Source organism: Lissotriton vulgaris, chromosome 3_1 (genome assembly GCF_964263255.1).
Source record: "Lissotriton vulgaris chromosome 3_1, aLisVul1.2, whole genome shotgun sequence".
In the NCBI taxonomy this organism is placed as follows: Eukaryota; Metazoa; Chordata; class Amphibia; order Caudata; family Salamandridae; genus Lissotriton; species Lissotriton vulgaris.
The window spans coordinates 944,719,242-944,744,296 of NC_141689.1; the positions used below are offsets into that span (position 1 = coordinate 944,719,242).

General features: G+C 49.3%; 1 protein-coding gene across 3 annotated transcripts in view; it reads right to left on the reverse strand.

Annotated features, from left to right (window-relative positions):
• The window catches only part of NAA35 (N-alpha-acetyltransferase 35, NatC auxiliary subunit), a 485,576-nt gene that overhangs the window by 74,862 nt on the left and 385,659 nt on the right, over nucleotides 1-25,055 (reverse strand). For all 3 annotated transcript variants that reach the window (XM_086961291.1, XM_086961289.1, XM_086961290.1), the window contains one exon: nucleotides 5,489-5,611. In XM_086961291.1, the coding sequence (XP_086817417.1) occupies nucleotides 5,489-5,611 (123 nt within the window). The remainder of the gene's footprint in view (nucleotides 1-5,488; nucleotides 5,612-25,055) is intronic.

The window sequence follows — 25,055 nt, forward strand, 5'->3', positions numbered from 1 at the left end:
GACCGGCACTGTTTGAACATAAGCTATTAATAAAAAGTTTTTTAAAAAACAAAACAAACTTTTGATCTGTTTGAGCTAGAAACTGATTTATGTTGTTAAAATCTTCAGACAATGCAGTAGGTCTGGCAAATCCTTAATTATACAAAAAGGGCAGCTGCTGCAGAATTCCAGTGGCCCTGATAATGAATGTACTAATCCGTAATGAAAGCTGTAACAAGAATACAATTAATAAATTGGAGAGCATATAATCAGGAGATTAGGTTTTGCTTTGAGACGGGTATAGATAACTTCTGTATTAAAGGATACTGCAAATAAAGACCGTGATTAGATCACCTACTCACGCATACGTCAACTCAATTCTTGAGTGATGTCAAGTAACAATTTACGATACTGTAAGGTTTGAGGTGCAAGTCTCAAAGTCATCTGGGTCTTCGAAGATACTTGGTTTGCCTTTATGGGTCACCATGAAACGGAGAGGCCTGATTAAGAAATACTCGACTGTATGTCCTCTTAAGGCTTTTCTCTTTTTCACTGTGTCTTTGGAGTAACGTTGAGAAATCCCTATTCTGGAGCTGTTCCTAAGAGCATATTGGTTCTTCCTAATGTGAATGATTATTGTTTCAACATGAGAGTATCTGAGGGGTTTGAAAATAAGAGCTCTTGCGACCAACAGATTCTTTAGTTTTAGACTAGGGAGACTATGTGCTCTGATTATTTCAAAGTCTTTTTCAAACTTTACCCATACTATTTGTGGCATCAAGGATTTAAGGAAAACAGAACAAGGTGGCTATTATTTGCCCCTTCAGTTACAATCTTCTAATTCTGTGATGCTTATCTATACAGAGACAATTCTTTAGATCAGCCTTTCAGTTTCTTTCTTCAGTTTTGAGTTTGCGGTCATTCAGAAAGCTAATGTGTGTTTACGCTTCAGTAACTTTACTTCCAAGGTCGGGGAGCTCCTCTCTAATCCCTACATTTTACATTATATATGCACTAGTTTTTCATATATCTATGCCAGATCATTCAGTCTTTTGAAGATCAGATCTAGGGAGTCTCTAGACTTTTGACTTGATATTCAGGAACTGGAGCCTCTTGCTCATTTCATTTTTGATTTGCCCCAACTTTTTAATTTTCCTTGACTTCTGTTTCTTTGGAATCTGCCAGTTTGCCAAAAAATTGATTTGAAGAAGCTTATAACTATGGTTTATAAGAGCTCTTATTCTCATATTGCAGAAAGCTATTTACTTTTTTTGGAAAAAGCAGGTGTTTTATTTTCATACTTTGCCTCATAACAAGTCTTATTGCTTGGCAAGTGACTAGCCTTTTTGTTTACACTGTCTTATTAATGGTGTGTACCTTGATCAGGATTCAGTCTCTGGCTGTTGGCAGTAGATAGAAGGCATAGGACCAGCTCATCATCAAACACAAGAACAGGCACAGACCTATGGTTCCTGGTGAAGAGTCAGCTCAAGCTCCTCCAACACCTCTTTTCAGTAAGTTTCACCATATCAGACAAGGATCAGCTTTGCTGAGCTCATTCCACCTTGATGTACTGGGGTTCATTTTGCCTGAATTTCCACATCATATTTTTTTCTGGGTATGTTATTTAACATTATTTTCTGTTTTTCTGAGTGATTTATTCTGCAGCATCCTGCCTATTCTCCTACTAGACCAGTCATAAGAGATCCACTTTGTCATAAAATCTGCAAGGTGTCTCGGCTATCCTGAATCCAAAGTCTATGAGTTTTTTAGGTGCTTTCATCTCCGGCTGCTCTTCTAGGTAGCCATCTTTTTGTGCAGTAGCCATGCTGTTGGTATGGAAAAGTACTCTGCTTGGTTTGAGACATGCACCACCTGCCCTGAGTGCTCAACGGTACTATTGTCTAGATTCCCAATGCCGTTTTTTGGTCACAGGCGAACAAGAGTCAGGCCTGAGTGCCATGACATAGGCCTGAGTGCCATGACATAGGCCTGATTCACAGACTGCCGTCTTCTTGGACCAAGAGGTGCACTCAAAGCGCTACTCTCATAGTGGTGGAAGGCTACCGCCTACACCAGGAGTAAAGCAGCACAAATATGATGGTGGCAACATACCGTGTAGTGATCAGCAGTAATTAACTGGTGCTTTTTACCCTGTGTTACTGGTGTAAGACTTACAGGCTAACTCACCTTTTTAAAAGTTTCTCTGCAGTGTGCTTAACTCACCCCTTGGCCTACATCAGGTAGATGTGGAGTGCACAGTGAATGAGAAGTGACTGCACCAGATGTATGTGAACCTGGGAAGGGTAAAGTACAGGAATAGGGCAGTACTGTGCAGTGCATGTACTCGGTGTATGCACACCTGCGAGGAATACATTACATGAGAGAGGCAATGCTGTGCACTGCATGCCCAATAAAAGTATGCGCTGGTTATAAGAACACACCTTGGTTAAATATAGAAAAGCTTCAGTGCTGAACAGTGCACGCAAACTGAAAATGCACATGCCTTCCTCACACACTCAATGGTACAATGCACGAGGTATCAATGATGGACAGTAGGTGTGCTGTAAATGCACACTGAGTAAATGTGCCTACAATTGTTCATTACATGGAGGACCCTTGAATACATTATGGGATGTACAGGCTTGCCTGGTAAAGACATAAGGAGGAGTGGAACCCCCCCCCGAATACAGATTTGTGTATTGCTGCATTCATGTTAACTGGGTGGGACACAGAACGGTGAGGAAAAGGAAGAGACTCCTTTTACAGTTCAAAAGACTGCTATTAGATTCAGTCATAGATCACAAAGAAGGAGCCTGGACACATCTCATGAAGGGAGCTAGGGCTGATAAGGGAATCATAAAGAGTAGGGGCGGGGTGTGGGATTTAACTTTCAATGCACGTATCACAGTGGCTGGCATCTAGTTATGATCTCTGGTCACTCCCATGAATTGTGTTGTAGAACAATCAGGTTCAAAGTCTTGCCAGCTGTGACAAACAGTCTTCATGGGGAAAGGAGAAGTGTCTACATCGAATGAAGCAGAACGCCAACATAAAGCTTTAAAGGCTTAGACCCCAAATTACATTTTGGAGTCTGGACATGGACTACAAGAAGGGGAAGTTCGGACCCCAAATGTTGGCATCTGCCAAGCAGCCAGAAGGGTTGTGTGAGAAAGGGAAACTCTGCAAGACTTCCACCTGGGACCAGGACTGAGGGAAAGGGCCTGCTCCTCTCTCTGCTGGGTGATGGGAAATGACCCAGAACACCAAGGTCACCTACCCTGGAGCCTGCAGCAAGAGTATATAACTGCTTGCTAAGACCGGTGTGCCCTGTGAGGAAAAGAAGAGCGCTGGAGGGATGAGGTCCAGTAGGAAAACCTGCAAGAGAAGATTTAGAGGCTGAGCACCGATTAGTCATTGCCAGTGTGCTGTCTCGGCTCTGAGACACAAGTATACCAGCAGAGGGCCACCAGAGACTGAGCCATGAGTTCAGCACTGTGCGGAACTGGATGAACCAGTATCTGCAGTACTGCAGTATACCAGAGGCGCCGCCGGTAAAGTTATTACTTCCAGAAGTGTGATAGTCTGTGCCCGTGCTGTCAAGTACTGCAGCAACCCCGTATGCCAGAAGCGGCTGCTGGTACCAATGTTGCCTAGGGATTCGGGTCGTTGCCCGAAGGAGAGACGAAGGACCCACACTGCAAGGGAACTGCTCTCACGGACTACTAAGGACTGCTGAGGTTGCTGTGGACGATGTTTCACCCTTGTTTAGGCTTCAGTTAGGATCTGAAGGAAGGACTCTACCCCAACCCCTTTTTTATACGGTGACAGGAAAACTGTTTTCTATCTGCATTTGTCTGTATTAATCCATAAACATGAAAAACAGGGAGCCCTACTATTACAGTAATTTTCCATAAGACTATAGTGCCATCTTTCAACCACTTCAATTCAATTTACAGCTGTTTTCACCATGTTTAAAGCAGTTGTCTGAAGCAGTTACTAATTAAATGAGTCAAATTAGACTCTCTTGTTAAGCTACAAGCATGGCCTTGAGTCACATAGAAGGAAAATAAATGTGTTATCGAGGTAATGTAGGGAGGTAGCTATGAAGTGGTACAAGCATACAATCCAGTCCGAAAGTAGTAAGGGACTCTCTTTGGAATTCTTTAAGCACTGAGGTCAGTGCTGCAGATTGAGCCTCTTCACTAAGATAATTTGCTAATAACAAGCGGCTTAGTAATTTGCTGATTTTGTCACAGCCTTCTTCTGGCTCAAATGCCAAAAGATATGATGGACATGGCATTTGTCTGTTGATCTTTGCAGAACGAAAGGAGACTGGATTCAGATCTTGGGGACCTACACACATACTTTATTCAGGAGTCTGAGGAATCGTACTTAATATTGCTGATTTCTGAATATAGGTTGGATGATCTTGACAGACATTGAAGATCTCTGGACTGTAATTGGTGAATAGTGAGTTGCTAGTTTCTAAAGATACCCTAGGGTCTTTGTCCCAACATCCACATTTTCAACTTGATCCTTCCTTTTACTAGGAAATGATAAGGGAAATTCAGTGAAATTTAAACCGAAGAGCACACTCGCCTCTTGATAGACTGGTAATTAATATTTTGGTAACAATCTAGTCAGGCAATCAATACATAGGTTAAAGGGTTATTTTAAACAGAGTAACCACTTTTGGGCAACAGGACATTGATAGAATTGAGCAAACAAAATGTATATATTTTCTTTACTATTTTAACAATAATATTTTTAACAATAAGTGATTGTAAAGTTGCTAAACCACTACCTCCCACAAAGGTTTATGTTTTAAACACTGTTCTACATTAACAAGCCTGGAAAAGTATGGATTTATTTTTTGAATGAATCAGGTTAAGTTTCTATGAACCTCTCTTAAAACTACACTCTTGACCCATCATCAAATATCTGTAATTACCAGAATAATGGAAACTTTGACATAGCGATTCTATGTTAAAAAAAGACTGTTTACTTGAATACCGCCCGCATGAAGAAACGTTCATACTTCATTTTCTTTCAAATTCGGCAGATTAGTGAATACATAAGGATTTATTGACATTTAGATTTTTTGTTTACAAAGCTCCTGTTGTCTATTCTCAAACAATTATACCCACTTTTGATTTATTGTTTACTCCTTGAACATTTAATTTATATTGAATATAAAGTAATATCTTGCTTTGATGACAAAAATAATATCAGTAATTAAGTTCAAGGGATTTAAAGAAGTGACCAACAACAATCAGAATGGTCTATTTGAGCATTTCCTTAGGTATCAAAATGTATTTTCAAATGTTTATCCAACAGTTTAGATCAAATACAACATTTTTATGCATCTTCTGAAATAGTTAACGAACGGTTTGGCTAAACATCTTCATTTGGTGCGCTAGAGTATGCTACGACATGGCAGCTATGTGATAACACAAGTTTATAAATGAAAAGCTGAATGAAGGAGACAAAATACAGTCAACCTTACCTCATTGTCTGGGCTAGGAATATTCTCCAAAATCATTTTAGCCTGCTGGAAGTGTTTACTAGATGCCATATAAAGATCAGAGGACTGAGGAGGTGGGCTGTACTTGTTTAAATCAGACATTTCCTGCACAAGGAAAAGTAAAACATAGATATTAATACAAAAAGTCAACCAAAAGCACCATGCAAGAAAATAGAAGCCAGTGATACATGTATCCAACTTTACAGTAATACACAACAGGTACTCAACACCAATAGTAACTATTATACTTTTAATCAGTAGGCTCTTTTCACTATCTTGTTGGGTTAGTGAGCCACCTCATCGTGGGTGCAGAACCCACTGGCTATAAAAATTAAGCAAAGGAAACAATGGATATATTGATCTAATGCTCCTTAGCAATGTCCTTTTTATACTTCAGTGCTCAATTCTGTTTTTGAAAAGGTAAACTTAAATACAACCAAGCTGAGATTGGTATACTTATTTGCACAGGGAAACATTCACCAGAGTGTGGTATTTTGGTAGTAATTCAGACTCACTGGACTGGACCATAAAGAAAGTATTGAGTAAGAAAATTTAGATTCTGAAAAGCCAGGCCCTGATTGCATTCTGGAAGACAAAGTGGGTGTCACTTTAGATGTTGGTGGGGAATGAGGGTACATAGGCATGTTAAAACAAAATATGTATACTTCCCACAAGATCAGATGGGGAATGACCTTCTCAGACAGGCACGAAATGACATAAGAAATAATATAATTTCAAAGGAACAAACACTCTAAAATCTCTGGGCAGGTTTTATTACCCTCCTCAACACAGATATAAGCATATAATACAATAAAATTCCCTCTTAAGAACAGGACAAAAAGAAAGAAACTGTAAGACATGCTACCACACAAGACAAAACACATCTTAACACTGAAAATAATGCCAAACCACTCTCACATAGCTAAAACTCTATATCTAACACACTAACTGACCCTTTGCTGCAGATGAGGTTGACATTGATACAGTGAGCAGGTATGTTTTTGTGATAGGTCGCCTAGATGGCTGACTGATACTTCTTGGTTCAGTTTATGCACCAAATTAGAAGAAAACTCTTTTCCTTAATAAGCTGTCTGCCCCATTGTCCTGTTGGGACAGGATTCCATGGCTAATAGGAGCAGACTTTGAAAGTCTTCTGGACCCAGACCTTGACCACTCATTCCCTCTACTTCCCAGGGCGCCTACGGTCTCTACTGCACAAGCACTGCACGACTGGCTCCGACACTGGCAACTGCCCGAAGTCTGGTGCCTGTACAACAAAAAGGCGAGAGTATTGAATATGCTACTTACTAGTATGCATCTGTTCTTGGCATGTAGGGCTGCTAACATTCATATCTTTGCATTAGATCGCCACCTAGTGTTGGGTCCGGATGATCGCACATTGTTGTCCTGGAAGAGTCTTCGAAGTATCCTGAGATGGGTGGCTCCTCCCCTGGACTACAGTGCGCATGGGCATCGGCTCCATCCCCAGATTGTTTTTCGCCATTGTGGCAAAGGATGGAGTGAAAAGTGTAAAGGATGTCCATGCTAATGATTGAATACAATAGTATATCTGCAGCTGCGACAGGCACCGGGGAGGAGGGTGGGCGATATGAATGTTAGCAGCCCTACATGCCAAGAACAGATGCATACTAGTAAGTAGCATATTCAGTTCGAGGCATGTGGGCTGCTAAATTCATATCTTTGCATAGAATACATAGCAGTCCCTCCATCAGCGGCGGTTGCCCGTGCCAGCTGCAGAAACCTGAAAAAGTGTCTTGAGAACAGCCTGCCCTACAGCCGCTTGCTGTTTGGAATGTACATCAACACAGTAGTGTTTTGTAAAGGTATGTGGTGTAACCCACGTGGCTGCTCTGCAAATGTCCTCTAGAGGAATGTTTCCAAGGAAAGCCATGGATGCCCCCAACTTGCGTGTGGAGTGTGCCTTTGGGGGTATTGTTAAAGTGCGCTTGGCTTTATGATAACAGATTTGAATGCACTTAACAATCCATCTGGCTATTCCTGCTTTGGAAATTGGGTTGCCTTTGTGTTGTGGTGAGAAGGCAACAAAGAGTTGTTTCGTCTTCCTAAAGTGTTGTGTCCTGTCTATGTAGTACATCAATGCCCTCCGTACGTCTAACGTATGGAGCATCCTTTCCGCCACTGTTTGTGGGTTCTGGAAGAATGCAGGCAAATCGATAGTTTGGTTGAGATGAAAATGTGACACCACCTTTGGAAGGAATTTGGGGTTAGTACGTAGTACTACCCTATTTGGATGAATCTGGATGAATGGCTCTTGTATCGTGAGTGCTTGCAACTCACTTACGCGTCTTAGTGACGTAATGGCAATTAGGAAAGCAACTTTCCACGTTAGGAATTGCAGTTCGCACGAGTGCATTGGCTCAAACGGTGGTCCCATCAGTCTGGTGAGGACCACATTGAGGTTCCACACGGGAGCTGGCGGTGTTCTTGGGGGAATGACTCGTTTCAGGCCTTCAAGAAACGCTTTAATGGCCGGCACCCTGAAGACTGAGAGATGCTGCCTATTTTGCAGGTAAGCTGCGATGGCGGATAGATGTATCCGAATAGAAGTGAACGCTAGTTTGCACTTATAAAGGTGTAACAGATAGCAAATGATGTTAGGGATAGATGCATCTAGCGGGTTTATGTCATTGTCTGCACAGTAAATGACAAAACGCTTCCATTTTGCGGCATAGCATGCTCTGGTTGACGGCTTCCTCGCCTCCTTGATGATGTTCATGCATTCAGGAGGTAGGTTTAGGTACCCAAACTCTAAGACTTCAGGAGCCAGATCGCTAGGTTGAGCTGTTGCGGATCTGGATGCTGAATTTCTCCATGGTTCTGCGTCAGAAGTCTGGGCGTGAGGCGCAGTCTTTGATGCGGGACCACTGAGAGTTCGAGGAACGTGGTGTACCATGCTTGGCGTGCCCACGTTGGAGCAACTAGGATGAGTGTCATGGAGTGTTGCCGTAGTTTCCTCGCCACCAGTGGTATCAGGGGTGTCGGGGGAAAAGCGTAAGCAAATTTGCCTGACCAGTTCATCCATATCGCATTGCCCTGCGATTGGGGGTGTGGGAACCTGGCGGCGAAGCTTTGGCATTTTGCGTTCTCCCTTGTGGCGAACAGGTCTATGTCTGGACGCCCCCACCTTTGGAAGTACGGCTGGAGTACCGATGGATGTATCTCCCACTCGTGCATTTGATGACTGTATCTGCTGAGCAGATCCGCCATCTGATTGTCCTTCCCCGGGAGGTGTTCTGCCATGAGGAAGATGTTCCTCTGAATGGCCCACTTCCACATGCTCTGAGCCAGGTGAGACAGCTGTGGTGAGTGGGTGCCCCCCTGTTTTTGGATGTAGTACATCGCGGTCATGTTGTCCGTCCGGACTAACACCACTTTGTTGCACAGATGTACAATGAAGGACTTGAGTGCCATGAAGATCGCCATCAGTTCTAGATAGTTGATGTGCATCTTCTGTTGCTGCGTCGTCCATAGTCCCTGCACTGTGTAAGTGAGCAGGTGTGCTCCCCATCCCTGGAGAGATGCGTCCGTTGTCAGGATAACCTGTGGCACTGGCTCCTGGAACAGTCGGCCCTTGCAAAGGTTGTGTGGAGTCCACCAATGCAGAGAGTTGTATGCCCGACTGGTAACCAACACTAGGTCTGTTAATTGTCCCTGAGCCTGTGTCCACTGATTTGCTAAGCACTCCTGGAGCGGGCGCATATGCAACCGTGCGTGCGGGACTATGAAGATGCAGGAGGCCATCATGCCTATCAACTGCATGAACACTCTTGCTGGAAGTGAGTGTCCCGGTCTGAACTTCTGGATTAGAGACTGTATGCCGTCTATCCTGACCTGGTTTGGTTGTGCCGAGGCCGTCAGGGTATTGATTGTCGCACCCAGAAACTGCCGGACGTGTGCCGGCTGAAGGTGTGACTTCGGGTAATTCAACGAGAAACCCAGGTCGTGAAGGAGGTGAATGGTAGTCGACATGTCCGCGGCGCACTGCTGTTCCGACCTGGCTTGAACGAGCCAGTCGTCGAGGTAGGGGTAGACATGGATGTTCTGCCTCCTGAGGTGCGCTGCTACAGTCGCCAGACACTTGGTAAAGACCCTTGGGGCAGTTGTGACTCCGAAGGGTAGGACTTTGAACTGATAATGCGTGCCCTGGATAGTGAACCTGAGGTACTTTCTGTGGGACGGATGTAGCGGAATGTGGAAATAAGCATCCTTGAGATCCAAGGTTGCTAAGAAGTCTCCTTTGTTTAACATAGGAAGAATCTGTTGCAGTGTAAGCATGTGGAAATGCTCTGACAGTATGTACAGATTGAGGGGACGGAGATCCAGAATTGGTCTGAGAGATCCGTCCTTCTTTGGAATGAGGAAGTACAGGGAATAAACCCCCGTGCCTTCCTCCCCCACTGGCACGAGCTCGATTGCCCCTTTTTGCAGCATCACCAACACTTCCTGCTGCAATAAGTGCAAGTGCTCTGCGGACATAGGTCTGTGCCTTGGTGGAATGTTGGGTGGAGTGGACTTTAACTCTAGACAGTAACCGTACTGGATAAGCTGTCGCACCCACCTGTCTGTGGTGATGTTGATCCAGACGGGCAGGAACTGCTGTATTCTCCCCCCGACAGGTGTTAAATGGTCGGGGGGTAGTGACAGAGAGTCACTGGTTGCTTGGGGCAGAGGAGCGTGAATTGTTGCCTCCTTTGCCACGTCCTTTGTTGCTGTTTCCCCTGTAGCCCCTCTTGTTTTGTTTGGGGTACGAGGACTGTGCTCCACCTCTAGGGAACTGTGACTGTTGACCCATCTGTCCTCTGGTGACTCCACGGGCACCTGAGCGACGAAAATTATTGCCACGAAACTGCTGAGATTGTAGGGCCCCCATCGATTTAGCGGTTTCAGTGTCCTTTTTAATTTTTTCCAGGGTGGTGTCAACATCTGGACCAAACAGTCTATCCGGATTGACTGGTTGATTAAGTATGGTTGTTTGAATGTCAGGTTTGAACCCCGATATGCGGAGCCAAGCCTGTCTCCTGAGCATGACACTGGTGTTAATGGCCCTAGCGGCTGTGTCCGCGACATCCAGTGCGCACTTTATGGCCGCGTTGGATATCAATTGTCCTTCTTGTATAATCATCTTGGTGCCCTCTTGAAACTGCGGAGGCAGGTGTTCTACAATCTGCTCTAGTGTGTCGTAATGTGATCTATCATACCGTGCCAGTAGTGCCTGTGTATTAGCAATACGCCAGAAATTGGCAGCCTGTGCAGCCACTCTTTTGCCTCCTGCCTCTAGCACTTTGGACTCCTTATCCGGGGGAGGAGCTTCACCCGTTGTTTGGGAGTTGGCCCTCTTGCGTGCGTTTGCTACCACCAAGGAGTCAAGCGGCAATTGTCCCCGAATGTATGCAGGGTCTGCAGGCGCTGGTCTGTACTTTTTTTCAATACGTGGGTTGACCACCCTCGCCCTGGTAGGCTCTTTAAAGATGTCCGCAGCATGCTTGAGGACCCCTTTGAGCATAGGCAGGGTCTTTACATTTCTTTCCGAAACTGAAAATGTGTCGAATAGAAAGTCCTCCTCAACAGGGTCAGCATGCATGTCCACATCATGATTAGCAGCTGCCCTTTCAATGAGTGCATGAAAACCTGCAGAATCCTCCGTAGGGGATGCACGTGTACTGAAAGTCTGTGGGTCTTGCCCCACATCCTGGGTGCCTTGGTCCCCAATGCCATAATAAGAATCTGGCTGCGCATCAGGTTCATTTCCTGTGAACGTGTATTGTTCATCTTCACCATAGCCCTCACTTTCAGAGTGGTCTGGAGACGGTGTTGGGCTCCTTCCCAGAGGAGGCTGGATAGGTTCCATGAGGCCTGAGGCGTCCTGTGGAAACTTTTTCTTCTTTAGGGGAATGACGTAGGATTCCACCGGCGGCGAAGTGATCTTCCTTTTATAAAGGGTTAACTTCCCCGTGTCCGCGTCTATGAAACACTCCGAATCCTCTTCAGGGTCGAGCAGTTGACCCGAAGATGTCCCCGCCGTAGAAGATTCCGACTTCTTTGGCGTTGATTTCGAGGAAAAGGCCTTTGGCACCACTTTAGGCGGTAGAAGGAAGAGGAGCTTACTTGCCGGTTTGACCGGGACGTCTGCCGCCTTCTGCGTCGATGGCGTTGGCGTCGACGAAGAAAAGGCCTTGTCTTTAATTCTTTGTAGTGAAGCAGCCACAAGAGATGCGTCGGTGACCGATGTCTTCGGCACCGACGAGGTGGCCTTGCCTTCGGATGCGACGTTCCGTTGGTCTTTCGGAGGGATGGACGGCGCCAACCCCGAGTCCCTGGAGCGATGCGCAGATGTCTCCGTTGGAGCCGAGGCCGTGTCGGTTGCCTTGGCAGGCTTCGCCGGCGCCGGCGCGCTTGTCTTGTGCGTGCCACTCTTTTTAGAGGATCTCTCCTCCGGCGCCGATTTCGACCCTTTAGAATCGCCGTGCTTCCTCGACTTCTGCGGACCGGAGGTCGACGGAGTCGATGAGGCCGCCGGTTTATTTGTTTTTGCTGTTAAGACCGCCATCTTAGGGACGATTGAGTCCTTAACTTTCGGTTTCGGTTTCGGGTCGGCCATTTTAGGTGCAGTCGAGACCGTTGTTTTCAGTTTCGGTTTCGAAACCCTCGGCGCAGCAAGTATGTCCGTGGCCGGGCCGGCAGGCGGGGCCGTGGCTTGCGCTACAGGGTCTTGGGTAAGGCCGACAGGCGATCCCGCGACCCCTCCTGATGTTCGTCAACTTCGGGGCATAGCTCGTCCCCTGAGCTATCTTCCTCGGCCCCATAAACCATAACGTCGTCCCCTACCTCGTCGACGTATTCAAGGCCTTGACCCACGACTCCGTCGTCGTCATATTCCGGATCAGCCTCGACCTCCGTCTCAGGCGGGGAGATTTGAAGATGATGGCTCTGGTCCTCCTCTTCTTGGTCGCCGAAGATGTTATCTGGATCCGGGGCCGCCTGGTTGGCCACAAGGCGCACTGCGCGCCGAATCGTGAGAGTTTTCTTCGACCTGAACTTCGCACAGGCCCGGCAACTTCCTTCGTCATGGTCTGGCGAAAGGCACTTATTACAGACCGGGTGTACGTCTATATGTGGGTATTTGGACCCACAGAGCGGACAGAGTTTAAACGGACTCCGCTCCATGTTGGGAACTTAGTGTCGAGTCGCGTTGAGAAGGCCTCGATGTCCGAAGAGTAGTAAAAAACTCCGGTGATTCCGGCTCCGAGAGACGGAAGAACTCGAGACCGTACGCAAACAATACCGACGCAAAGAACCCAAAGCCTTTTGGCCGTATAAAGTGATGTTTATTCGGTTCCGACGGAGAGACGTCGAGACCGCATCCGAACCCAATGGCGGAAAAAAACAATCTGGGGATGGAGCCGATGCCCATGCGCACTGTAGTCCAGGGGAGGAGCCACCCATCTCAGGATACTTCGAAGACTCTTCCAGGACAACAATGTGCGATCATCCGGACCCAACACTAGGTGGCGATCTAATGCAAAGATATGAATTTAGCAGCCCACATGCCTCGAACATTCCTTCTTCTCTGTCCCATATCAATTGCACGTCCAGCTTGATCGAATACTTAGTCACCTAATCTTATTCCTTTCTGTTCTACACATTGACTATTAAGGTCATACCCAAGCAGACCATAATCCGCAGTTTTTGCAACTGGCGTGGGATACAGATACTCCGACCATCCCTACTTGGCGGCTGCAGCCTAGGACCCTAGAAGACCCCTCCTTACTTCGAGTAGAATGGCCAAACCGAATCCACAAGGTTTCTTGAGTTGGACGCATTCAAGGACACTATAAGAGGCCACTGCCTGGGAATGCAATGGAATATGCTTAAGAGCCTTGAGGGCGATCTTACTCGTAACAAACTTACAATTCTCTGCAACAAAATTCAAGCCGCACACTGAGATACATCAGTTAGCGAACATGCACACAAACACATGTCTCTGCTAAAGCGATTACACTGTCTTAATTACGCAGCCCATTCAGCGCGCACACATGCCACCGCTGACCGCTCTGCCCGCTTGCTGACATTGCTTATTCGCCCAAAACAATCACTTCCCCTACCATGACGTTGCGCTCCGCCATCGGAGCACTACTTTATACCCAACGTGAAATACATTAGAAGCTCACACGACATTACACATGATTATATCAGTCTGTCACTACTACAGACTCTAGTGAATTTGGTCACTTCTTTTCCACAATCTCACTGCAGTGCATCATACCTGATCAAAAAGCCTAAGCTCCGCTAATTGCTTCCCGGCTGCAAGTCTTATATGAGGAGGCCCTTTCGGCGTCTACCTTATCTGCCTCCCAGCGAGAGGCATAGTTGGTCTCTATCTCCACAAGTCAGATAGGGACCCCAAGGAGTTGGAAACATACCGAACTTTGGCCTTGCTCAATACAGATTACAAGGTCCTGGCCAAAATCCTTGCGAACCCTTTAGCACCCTTGGTCCCAACCCAGGTCCACTCCTGTGTGCAATACCTTCCTGAATCTCAGACGCTTTTACCGTGTTATGCAATATTCATCAGTAATCTGGCCTCAGGCAGGATGCCTTATGTTGGACCTCGAAAAGGCCTTTGATTCTTTAGAATGGCCCTTTTTAGTCGAAGCATTCAGCGCTATGACTTTGGGCCTGTTTTCTACGTTTAGTTCAATTGCTGTAAAGACATCCGCTGATTAGGGCCAAGACTGGCTCTTTTGTCTTAGCGACCAATAGCCATATATAGGGAACATCCGTCAAGGCTGCCCACTTTCTCCATTAGTCTTTTCTCTGGCAATAGAGCCACTGGCTGCAGTAGTCCGGAGAAAAGGCGAGGACTGGGACATTCCTCTAGGAGATGGTCTACACACCATATCCCTTTACACAGATGATCTGTTACTGTACCTCAGACCCACGTAACATCCCTGATTTGATTACTGCTATGCGGCATCACTTTGCTGCTCTGTAATGCCTATTCCCCTTCACGCCAGACTTACCGGACCCAAATCTCATATATACTGGAACACTGGCAGCCTAGGATTTTCAGATATTCGCGCCGTGTCCCGTAATTAATCCTGTTGTTGCTGCCTGCGGGACCTCTGGAGGCATAAATTCGCTGTGGGAGGTGAATGCTGCTCGGCGCAGAGAGTCTGGCTGCTGGCGGTGCCCTGGGGGCCGAGCGGAGACGGAGATCCGTGACACGGAGGAGCCCGGCCATGCACAAAGGCAAGATGGCGGCGTGAGGATCCGGAGCGGACCGAGGACTGTGGGCGCTTGCGGCTGATGTCCTGGTGGCCGCCGAGTGGAGCGTGGGGAGCGGAGAAGCGCTTGAGGACACCCTCGGGTCCGAGCAAGGGGCCGGAGGCGATGCCCCCCCAGATTGCGGTCAGTGCGATTCCTCGCGCCCTCCCCCTCCCGCTCGCTGTCCTGGAAGCTGGCGCAGGACGGGCGGACCTGGGGCTGCGGCGCCTGTGGCGGGCGGAGGCCGCACACAGAGCGCTGGCCTGAGACGCCTGGAGGGAGCCGCGCTGATAGGCAGACCCGACCGCATGAAGACTAGCTGGTGCAGGCGGCCGGCGGACACTGAAGCTGCGGTAGCGGAAGGGCTGGAGCACACGCAGCTGGGGACCCGGGCACTTGGGAGGCGATTCCACGCCTATGAGCTCCTGAGGACGGGAGGCGCCCTGCCTTCACCTTTAGATTACAGGGGCTTCTTATATTAGCGGGAATCGCCCGCCTGGATTGCTGTGACTGCGAGGTGGAGCACATCTGGAGCGAGGGCTGGGGTTGTTCTGTTGGACTGTTGCAGTGCCCTGGTCGGGCGGCCGGCGTGAGTGGCCCCGGGGGGGCCCCCGCCTCCCTGCCTGGAGGAACGTTGCTGCCCGGGAGGCTGGATTTGGAAGGTGGCCCTGGGCCCTAATGGTGGCATTGAACTGTGTATTGCTGGTAATGGCCGCAGCCTGAAGGTGCGTTTTGGGGTCACAGCTGGCACAGGACGGACGCAGGAACTGACTTTGCCGAGGTGTGGGGAGCCCTGTTGTGTGTCGCCGCTGTCTTCCCCGGTAAGGAGCAACTGGTGGTGTGACTGGAGGGGTAGTTGCGGTTGGCGGGGCCATAACTGGTGGACTAGGGGGAGCATCCTCCAAGCGCAAGATGGCCGCTGCGGGCGGGGTTCTGGGCCCACCGCCAGGACTGGAAGACGCGTCCACCTCGATTCAAACTGGAGGTGCCTGGGCCCCACAGGATGACACTACGCCGGAACAGAGGCTGAACTTGCGTCTCAACGCTATCCTGGCCGCGATTACCACGACAAAGGAAACACTGCACGATGATATTGCGCAGGTTGCCACGGGGCTAGGCCTCCTCAGGGCTGACCACACCAAGCTCTCGGATAAGGTGAAGGAACATGAACAATTACTCCTGGACTTGAAGCCTGCTGTGGTGACGGCGGAACACAAAATAACGGATATTCTTGGTCGTTTGGCGACTCTGGAACGACGGGCGGAGGATGCGGAAAGTCGTAACAGAAGGAACAACGTAAGGGTGGTGGGCCTTCCGGAAAAGATTGAGAAAGACGACGCAGTGGCGTACATGGAGGACTGGTTTAAGACTGTAGTGGCGCCGGAGGGGCTTTCTCCTTTCTTCTCCTTAGAGAGAGCGGACAGGGTCCCGGTGGTCGGCCTGGCGGGCCGACCACCCCGACCGATGGTGGTGAAACTGCTGCACTATAAGGACCGCGACCTCTTGATACAGAGAGCACGTTCCCAGGGTCCCTTCCAAGTGGATAATAGCAAGGTCACGATCTTTCCGGACTATACGCAGGAAGTGCAGAAACACAGGGCATCCTTTCTGTCAGTTAAAAAAGAGCTGAGAGAAGAGGGGATTCAATATTCCTTGCTCTTTCCTGCCAAACTACGGATTATCCTCGATGGCAGGACACACTTCTTCCAAACTCCGGACGAGGCTTGGTCGTGGCTAGAATTGTACCGTGCTGGAACGGACCGCACGAATAAGAGCGGGAGGGAAAGACCAAAACCGATCCGGATCAGGAAGTCGCAGCGCATTCGCTCACGGAACAAACTCCAGCGGGCCGTGCGAGATGCCCAGATGGCGGAGGACAGGAAGGGGGCTGTGGCTGCAACGGCAAGCATGACGGGATCTTAGCGGGACAGAACGTCGGAGGGGTCGGCCTCGGAGGAAGAGGGCGAGAAATCTGGAGGCGATGAATCGGAAACGGGGAGTACCAAGGGTCCAGAGGTTACCCCACAGACTTCGGATGGAATGTTTAATGAGTGATGTTTCGATGATTCTGGTACCCCGGGGTACCTGCTGGGACTGACTCTCCAGACTTTTGGTTTGCGGACAGGTATGGGGCTGAGCAAGCAGCATGGGACTGGGGCGCGGAGTGGGTGCTCTACCTGCCCTGGTTCGGTGCCCTATCACCCTCTTGTGGCCCTTAAGGCATTCTGTGGTGGCGACCACAGATTAGTGTACATGTGTGGTTTTGATGGTTTGGAACGGAACTGAAGCTGGGTTATTAGGTCCTGTCCTGGGGAGTGGGGTTTGGGGTGTTTTGTGGGGGGATTGGGAAGGGGGGGCAACTGCTGCAATGCGGGGAACAACTGTTTAATGGTGTCACTGTGTAGAAATGTCTATTCTGGGGTCGTTACCTAATGTGAAATGTATTAGGTGGAATGTCCGTGGACTTCAGACAATGGTGAAACGTCATAAGGTGCATGCATACCTGGTGAGGCGGGGAGTGCAGATAGCAATGCTTCAGGAGACTCACTTAACTAAGAAAGAATGTGGAGCCTTGCAAAGGAGGTGGCGGGGTCAAGTGTTTGGCACGACCTATTCAGCATTTGCCAGAGGGGCCCTAATATGGGTGAGAGCGGGGACTCCGTTCCAAGTCACGACACAGCGGGTGGACCCCGAGGGTAGGTATGTGGCGGTGGAGGGGAGGCTTTACGGTAGAGAGGTGGTCCTCTGCAGTGTGTATGCCCCCAATTCTGATCAGGCCCGTTTTTTTGACGGCTTAACGAGTTCGCTGGCTCACTTTTTGGCTGGCCCGGTCTTATTAGGGGGCGATTTTAACTCGATTACTGATGTGGTACTAGATAGGTCACATCCGCCGTTGGTCGACTCCCCAGTTCGCAGGCTGGCGGCTCATAGGAAGGATTGGCAGGAGAAATGGGGATTGCTTGATGTGTGGAAGGAGCAGCACCCGGAGATGAGGGACTACTCCTACTTCTCTACAGTGCACGAACTGCATGTTAGATTGGACGCAGTGCTGTGTAGTGGCACTTTGGCGACGCTGGTGTCCAATACTGAGTACCTGGCTAGGACCATATCGGATCATAACCCCTTATTGGTGTCAGTGCAGTGGCAACGGGCTAGGTCGGCGGTCCCATCTTGGAGGCTGAGGCCTGAGATACTGGAGGATCTGGTGTTCAGTGACATGGTTCAACAGGGCATTGACCGCTACTTTGCGGAGAATGAGGGCTCGGCCACGTCACGTTCGCTGGAGTGGGATGCGATGAAAGTGGTGGTGAGAGGTGTGTGCATGGGTAGATTCTCGAATGCGCGGACGGCGGTCCTGAATGATTTGGCGAAAGCGGAAGAGGAGTTGCGTGGCCTGGAGCAACAGAGGCCTGGCCGGCCGGAGCTACAGGAGAGATTGGCGGAAGCGAGGGAGGTGGTGGCGACTGAGACTGAAAGGCTGCGGTGCTATGACTATAAGTTGTACAACGTTAAGGTGCATGAGGAACGTGATAAAGTGGGTGCACTCCTAGCCAAACTTGCAGACCCGGAGCCTAGGGGGTGCCCGGTCATGAGTATCAGAACAGAGGGAGGGGAGGTGGTCTACTCACAATCAGCTGTGCTGGCGCGCTTTCAGTCGTACTACACGGGATTGTATGAATGCCACCTGGAGGTGGAGAGGGATGAGATAGGCGACCACTTGGCCTTGCTCCCACTGCCAGTGCTGGATAGTGAGGATGCCAAGGAACTGGGAGGTCCGATAACACTAGCTGAGGTGAGAGTGGCTATTAAACAGATGGCTCGAAATAAGACCCCAGGGGTGGATGGTTTGCCAATTGAATTCTATGCCAAATTTGTTGATACCCCAGCGCCAAAACTAATGGTGGTGTATTCGGAGGCCAAGCAGCGAGGTTGCCTGCCTGAGTCAATGAGGGAGGCACTAGTGGTGCCACTGTTGAAGCCAGGCAAGGATGCGTTGAGTGTGACGTCTTACAGGCCGTTATCAATGCTGACGGTGGACTACAAGATTCTGAGTCGCATACTGGCCACCAGGTTACTGCCGCACATGACAACACTGGTGCATAGGGACCAGGCGGGGTTTATCCCAACTAGGAATACCTCCATGAATATACGAAGGCTGGTCCGAATTTTGGATAGTGCCGGGTCTTCGGCTCTTGATTCCGTGGTATTGGCAGTTGATATCGAGAAAGCTTTCGATAGCCTTGAATGGAGGTATTTAGACGAGGTGCTGCTGAAGTTTGGAGTTGGGGAGGGTTTCCAGAGTTGGACGAGGGTTCTTTACAAGTCGGCTAGGGCAAGGGTGCGCCTGGGCCCGCTGATATCTTCGGCCTACCCTGTTTGCAGAGGGACGAGACAGGGCTGCTCATTGTCGCCCCTGCTGTTCGCATTGGCGATGGAGCCGCTAGCGGCGCAGGCGAGGACAGGCGCCATATATGGAGGTATCGCGCAAGGGCCGGAGTCGAATTATATATCATTATACGCTGATGACTTGCTTCTGTACTTGGCGGACGCTGAGCGGTCTTTGGAGGGAGCGGTGGATATGCTGGATGGATTCGGTCGGTTATCAGGCCTTAAGGTGAATTGGACTAAGACCTGTATATTCCCACTGCGGGCGGGTACACCCTGTCCCCTGTTAGCGAGAGAGGTGGTGTGGGAGCCCTCTGGCTTCACCTACCTCGGGGTGCGCATTTACCACGAGGCGGCTGACCTACTGGAGGGGAACGTAGGGCGATGCATACGTGCACTGAGGGGCAGCATGACATTCTGGGCCTCGCTCCCCCTGTCGGTATTGGGCCGAGTAGCGCTGCTAAAGATGGTGGCGCTTCCACGGCTGCTTTATTATTTTCGTACACTGCCGGTGTGGATCCCGCAGCGGGTCTTTAAGGAACTGAAGACGCTGGTGACTGGCTTCCTTTGGGGCCAAGGCCGGCGGAGGGTGGCACTGGACACTCTGATTAGGCCTAAGACTGAAGGGGGGATGGCAGTCCCCGATTTTGAACTGTATTACCTAGCAGCACAACTGCAGGTCCTAACACAGAATGTTGCTCGGGAATTCAGGGGTCCTGAGAGTGACCGTGGTGCTGGTATTCCAAGGTGCGTCCTTTCTTACATAGTTATGCAACAGAAACTGGATTTGAAGGAGCTTACGGTGGAGGAAAGGACGCTTAGGTCGTGCTGGCAAAGGAGCGTGAAAAGAGCGAGGAAAGTCCGCCCGTATGCACCGGAGATACCTCTGGGGATGTTAACAGCGCTGCCGCATGGGGGTGACTGGTCTAGGCTTCTGGAATGGGAGGAGTTGGGGCTACAGATGGTGGGGGACCTGTACGTTGATGGAGCATTGGTTCCCTATCGGGTGCTCCAGCAGCAGTTCGGGTTGCCGGATGGTACCTTTCTATTGCACGCGGCAGTGGTGGTGGCGCTGCAAAAGCATTGGGGGGTAGGGCTCGCTGAGCCAGAGGTGACCTTGGCGTGTCAGTATGTGGTAATGGCCGCGGGCACTGCTAAAGCAGTGATGTGTCTCCACATGAGAATGTTGAACGAGGGGTTGACACCGATGCTGGCTTTAAAATCGCGATGGGAGGATAGCATAGGCAAGCCCATTTCGGACACGGTCTGGAGTCAGATCCTGAGGCGGACGTGGAAGGGCACGAGGAACGCACGGTTTCAGCAGGTGCATTTCTTTATCCTACACAGGGCGTACCTGACCCCGGAGAGGTTAAAGCGGTACTTCCAGGTGCTTGACGCAGTGTGCCCGAGGTGCTTGGCTCCCGAGGTTGCCTTGGATCACCTGTGATGGAGGTGTCCGAAACTGGGGACGTATTGGTCGGAGGTGGGGGTACTCTTGAATGCGGTGACAGATAGGGAGGTGGACTTTGATATGGCGGCATGTCTCCTGCTCTGGTTCCTGCATACTAAAAAAACGAAAATCACGAGTAAATTCATTGATTTAGGACTTATGTTGGCGCAGAGGGAGATAACCTGGCACTGGAAGTCTAGAGAAGGCCCTTCAGTGAGGAGGTGGATGAATGAGCTGTTGAAATGGGCGGGCAGTGAAAGCATTATTAGAATGCGGCAGGCTACTAGACTTGGCAAGGAGAGCTGTCTGGACATGGCGAGAGCCTGGGAATTGGTGGTGCAAGCGTTGCGTGATTACATGGTGGGAGAGGATGAGGAGGAATGATAGTCCATGCGGATTCCATGCACTCTTAGCGATTGCGAACGACTCCTGGTATGTGGCGAGCCCCTGAGATGGTACGGTTTTGGACGACCCGCATTTGCAGCAGCGGCAGTGGTAGTTGGGGGGGGGGGAGGGGGTCTTGAGGGAGGTTGCTCGACATAGCGGCCTGGACTACTCCCGGCAGATAGTGAGTAGGTACGGCCAGGGTGACGGGGGGCTCCTAGGATGGTAGGCAGGCATTCTGGCTGTCACACAGGGGGGGCCTGGGAAAAGGAATCTGGAACGGTATGGCTTGAGCTATGTTGGACCGGGTATGAGCTGATGGTGGTCTTTCCTGGAGTATTTTGAGTTCGCTTGTTGCTGCATGGGGGGGGGGGGGGGGGGGGGGGGGGGGAGTTTTAGGGGGGTAAAAGCAGATACTAAAAAGTGATGCTGGTCGGATCCTGGGAAAGGGGTTCACAGAAATATCTTCCTGGGAAGGATGGTCCTGCAGCGCCGCCCAACCTCCGGGATGTGGGCTAAATGGCTGTGTATGGTGGCTCTGTCGTCTTTAAGGTTGTAATGCTGCAAGAGTGATGACTGGCCTCTGATGTGGTCTTGTTTCTAATTCTGCAATAAAAACACATTTAAAAAAAAAAAAAAGAGCCTACCTCACCCCAGCCAAAATGAATCTTCATGTCCACGTTGTAGACGCTCCATGCCGCCGTTGTGCTCTGTTAGACACAGACCTGCTACACATGTTATGGTCTTGTACCCCTCTTCAACTTTACTGGCAGGGAGTTACGGCCAGGCTATCACCTTGTATGGAATACCCTATATTCTACATATAGGAAACATGCATCCTGGGTCTTTATCACAGAGACAAAAAGAAAAGGATCACCTCCTGATTTGTCAATCTGGGCTTCCTGATGGCCAAACGCCTCATCACCTGGAGGCGGAAAACGCCTGAGCCCCCCTCAATTATATTAGGAATTTTTATAAGATATTGATCGTTATGATTTGTATACCTGTCCAGAAACTAGGAGCTCTAATTCTAGGAAAGATTTTAAACTATTATGTATGTCACATTTAGAGTCTCTGAGAGCTGCTCTGGAGGTGAATAAACATATGGTGATTCAGCATCAATTGACATTGGTAACCTATCACATCCAACCCTATCTGACGTGGTATATGGGAGGGTACGAGAGATTTATACTTACAAGGTTTAGGGTTGACTGATTTCACCGTCTGGTCAGCTTCCCTAATATTAATGACTGGACTAGAAATGTATGTAAGTGTCCATGTGATGATATCTCAACTCAAACAACTATGCATGTGATTCTTTTCTGTAAATTATATTCAAACGAAAGAGGAAGATGGATTCTGCCATTTATAAAACAAGGAGGGTGAAGGCAATGTCAACCCGCCTTTTTATATTTACAATTTATAGAAAATGTATATTGTATGTTTATCATGATCGGCTTCCTGAAAAGCATAATTAAAAAAAGAAAGAGCATAATCTTGTAATATAGTATTCTAACCAACTGATTTATTAATTGATGGAATTGTCCCAAAATAGATCATTTGTCTACTGAATCGCTAATTTTTAAGATTGTATAAACTGTGACTTATGATTTTATTGTTCTTAAATCGAATAAAGTATTTTCTTATTCTGATTCTTATTCGGATCACCGACCGACCCCTGCCCTCACCACGTCTTCAACAAGGCCGACGCTGTCATCGCACCCCACCTGCGAGACATCATCAACACATCCTTCGACACCGCCACCTTCCCTGAGAGCTGGAAACACGCCGAACTCAGCGCTCTACTCAAGAAACCAACAGCGGACCCCACCGAACTCAAGAACTACCGCCCCATCTCGCTCCTCCCGTTTCCAGCCAAAGTCATCGAGAAGACCGTCAACAAGCAGATGGCCGCCTTCCTCGAGACGAACGGATCCCTCGACCCCTCACAGTCCGGCTTCCGAGCCAATCACAGCACCGAGACCGCCCTCATCGGCGCCACCGATGACATCCGAGCCCTGATGGACAATGGAGAAACAGCGGCCCTCATCCTCCTAGACCTCTCCGCGGCATTCGACACGGTCTGCCACCGCACCCTAGTACAGCGCCTCAGCAACATCGGAATCCAGGACAAGGCGCTGGAATGGATCATTTCCTTCCTCGACGGAAGAACACAGAGAGTCCGCCTACCACCGTACAAGTCAGAGGCCTCCGAAGTCATCTGCGGCGTCCCTCAAGGATCATCTCTGAGCCCCACCCTCTTCAACGTCTACATGAGCCCCCTCGCGGCCATCGTACGCAAACACAACCTCAGCATAATCTCCTACGCCGACGACACCCAGCTGATCCTCTCCCTGACCTACGACCCCGCCTCCGCCAGAGCCAACCTGCACGAAGGAATGAAAGAGGTAGCCGAGTGGATGACGACCAGCCGCCTGAAACTGAACTCTGACAAGACGGAGGTCCTCATCCTGGGCTCTTCACCCTCCGCCTGGGACGACTCCTGGTGGCCTCCCGCCCTGGGCACCGCACCCAAACCGACAGACCATGCACGCAACCTGGGCTTCATCCTGGACTCCTCCCTCTCCATGACCAGGCAAGTCAACAACGTCTCCTCGGCGTGCTTCAACATCCTACGCATGCTACGGAAGATCTTCTGGTGGATCCCCACCGAGACCAGGAAGACCGTCACCCAGGCCCTCGTCACCAGCCGACTGGACTACGGCAACGCCCTCTACGCCGGTACCACCGCCAAGATCCAGAAGAGACTCCAGCGGATCCAGAACGCCTCAGCCAGACTCATCCTCGACATCCCACGAACCAGCCACATCACCGGACATCTGAGAGACCTTCACTGGCTCCCCGTCAACAAAAGAATCACCTTCCGCCTCCTCACCCACGCACACAAAGCCCTACACGACCAAGGCCCGAGCTACCTCAACAGCCGGATCAACTTCTACGCTCCCAAACGCCACCTCCGATCAGCCAACCACGCCCTCGCCGCCGTCCCCCGCATCCGAAGAGCGACTACAGGAGGAAGGTCCTTCTCCTACCTGGCCGCCAAGACCTGGAACTCCCTCCCTCCCGACCTGCGCCTGACCCAAGACCACCTCTCCTTCAGGAAGAAGCTGAAGACCTGGCTGTTCGAGCAGTAGCGGCCCCCCCCCCCCCCCCCCCTCAGCGCCTTGAGACCCTACGGGTATGTAGCGCGCTCTATAAGTGTCACTGATTGATTGATTGATTGATGTGGAGTAAACCTAAATATACCCCACATAAACACACATCTTCATCAAAAAAAGAGCCAGAGAGATGCAGCAGTGTTGAGAGATCCTTCTCTGTTTAGTCAGAAAAACAACTTGCCTCACAGACCCTCCATGATGGGAAGGATGCCTAGCTCTGAATTTCTTAAAAAGGCTGTATATTCCCTACTTTTGCGGTTTTGAAAAGGGGTAGTACAGTAGTGTGTTCTCAGACAAATGTATAATGCATTCATTTGGCTAACAAACTACTTTTTAAAACCCAAAAAAGTTTTTTTGTGTGTGTTTGAGTCATACTAAATGTGCACAGAGTTATTTAAATTGTTTATGATATTAGAGAGAGTCCCAAGACAGACAACAATGGAGACAGTTACATTAAAATGTTTGAGGGCTCTCTTTGCACCACAAAATGTCTCAAGGATACATTGTAACACTTTATTTCACCCTCTAAAACACCAACCTTTCTGAAAGTTCAAGGATGAAAGAATTATTAAGTTGATTGTGAGTATAGCTTGATCTTCACTGGGCAATGACAGCACTCGTAGTAGCAGGTTTTTTTTTAACAAGGTACTCATTTTGACCTGTGGAAATACCAACACAAGCCCTGCGGCCGTTGTGATAAGATGTATACTGTGCTTAAGCCTCGAAATGTCTGCATTATTCACAGACATTGATGGCCACCCATTGGGGTATAATCAAGTTATGAAGGATGTTGACATGATTGTTCCTATTCAAGTGATGCAGAAAGTTTTTAAAAACAAATATT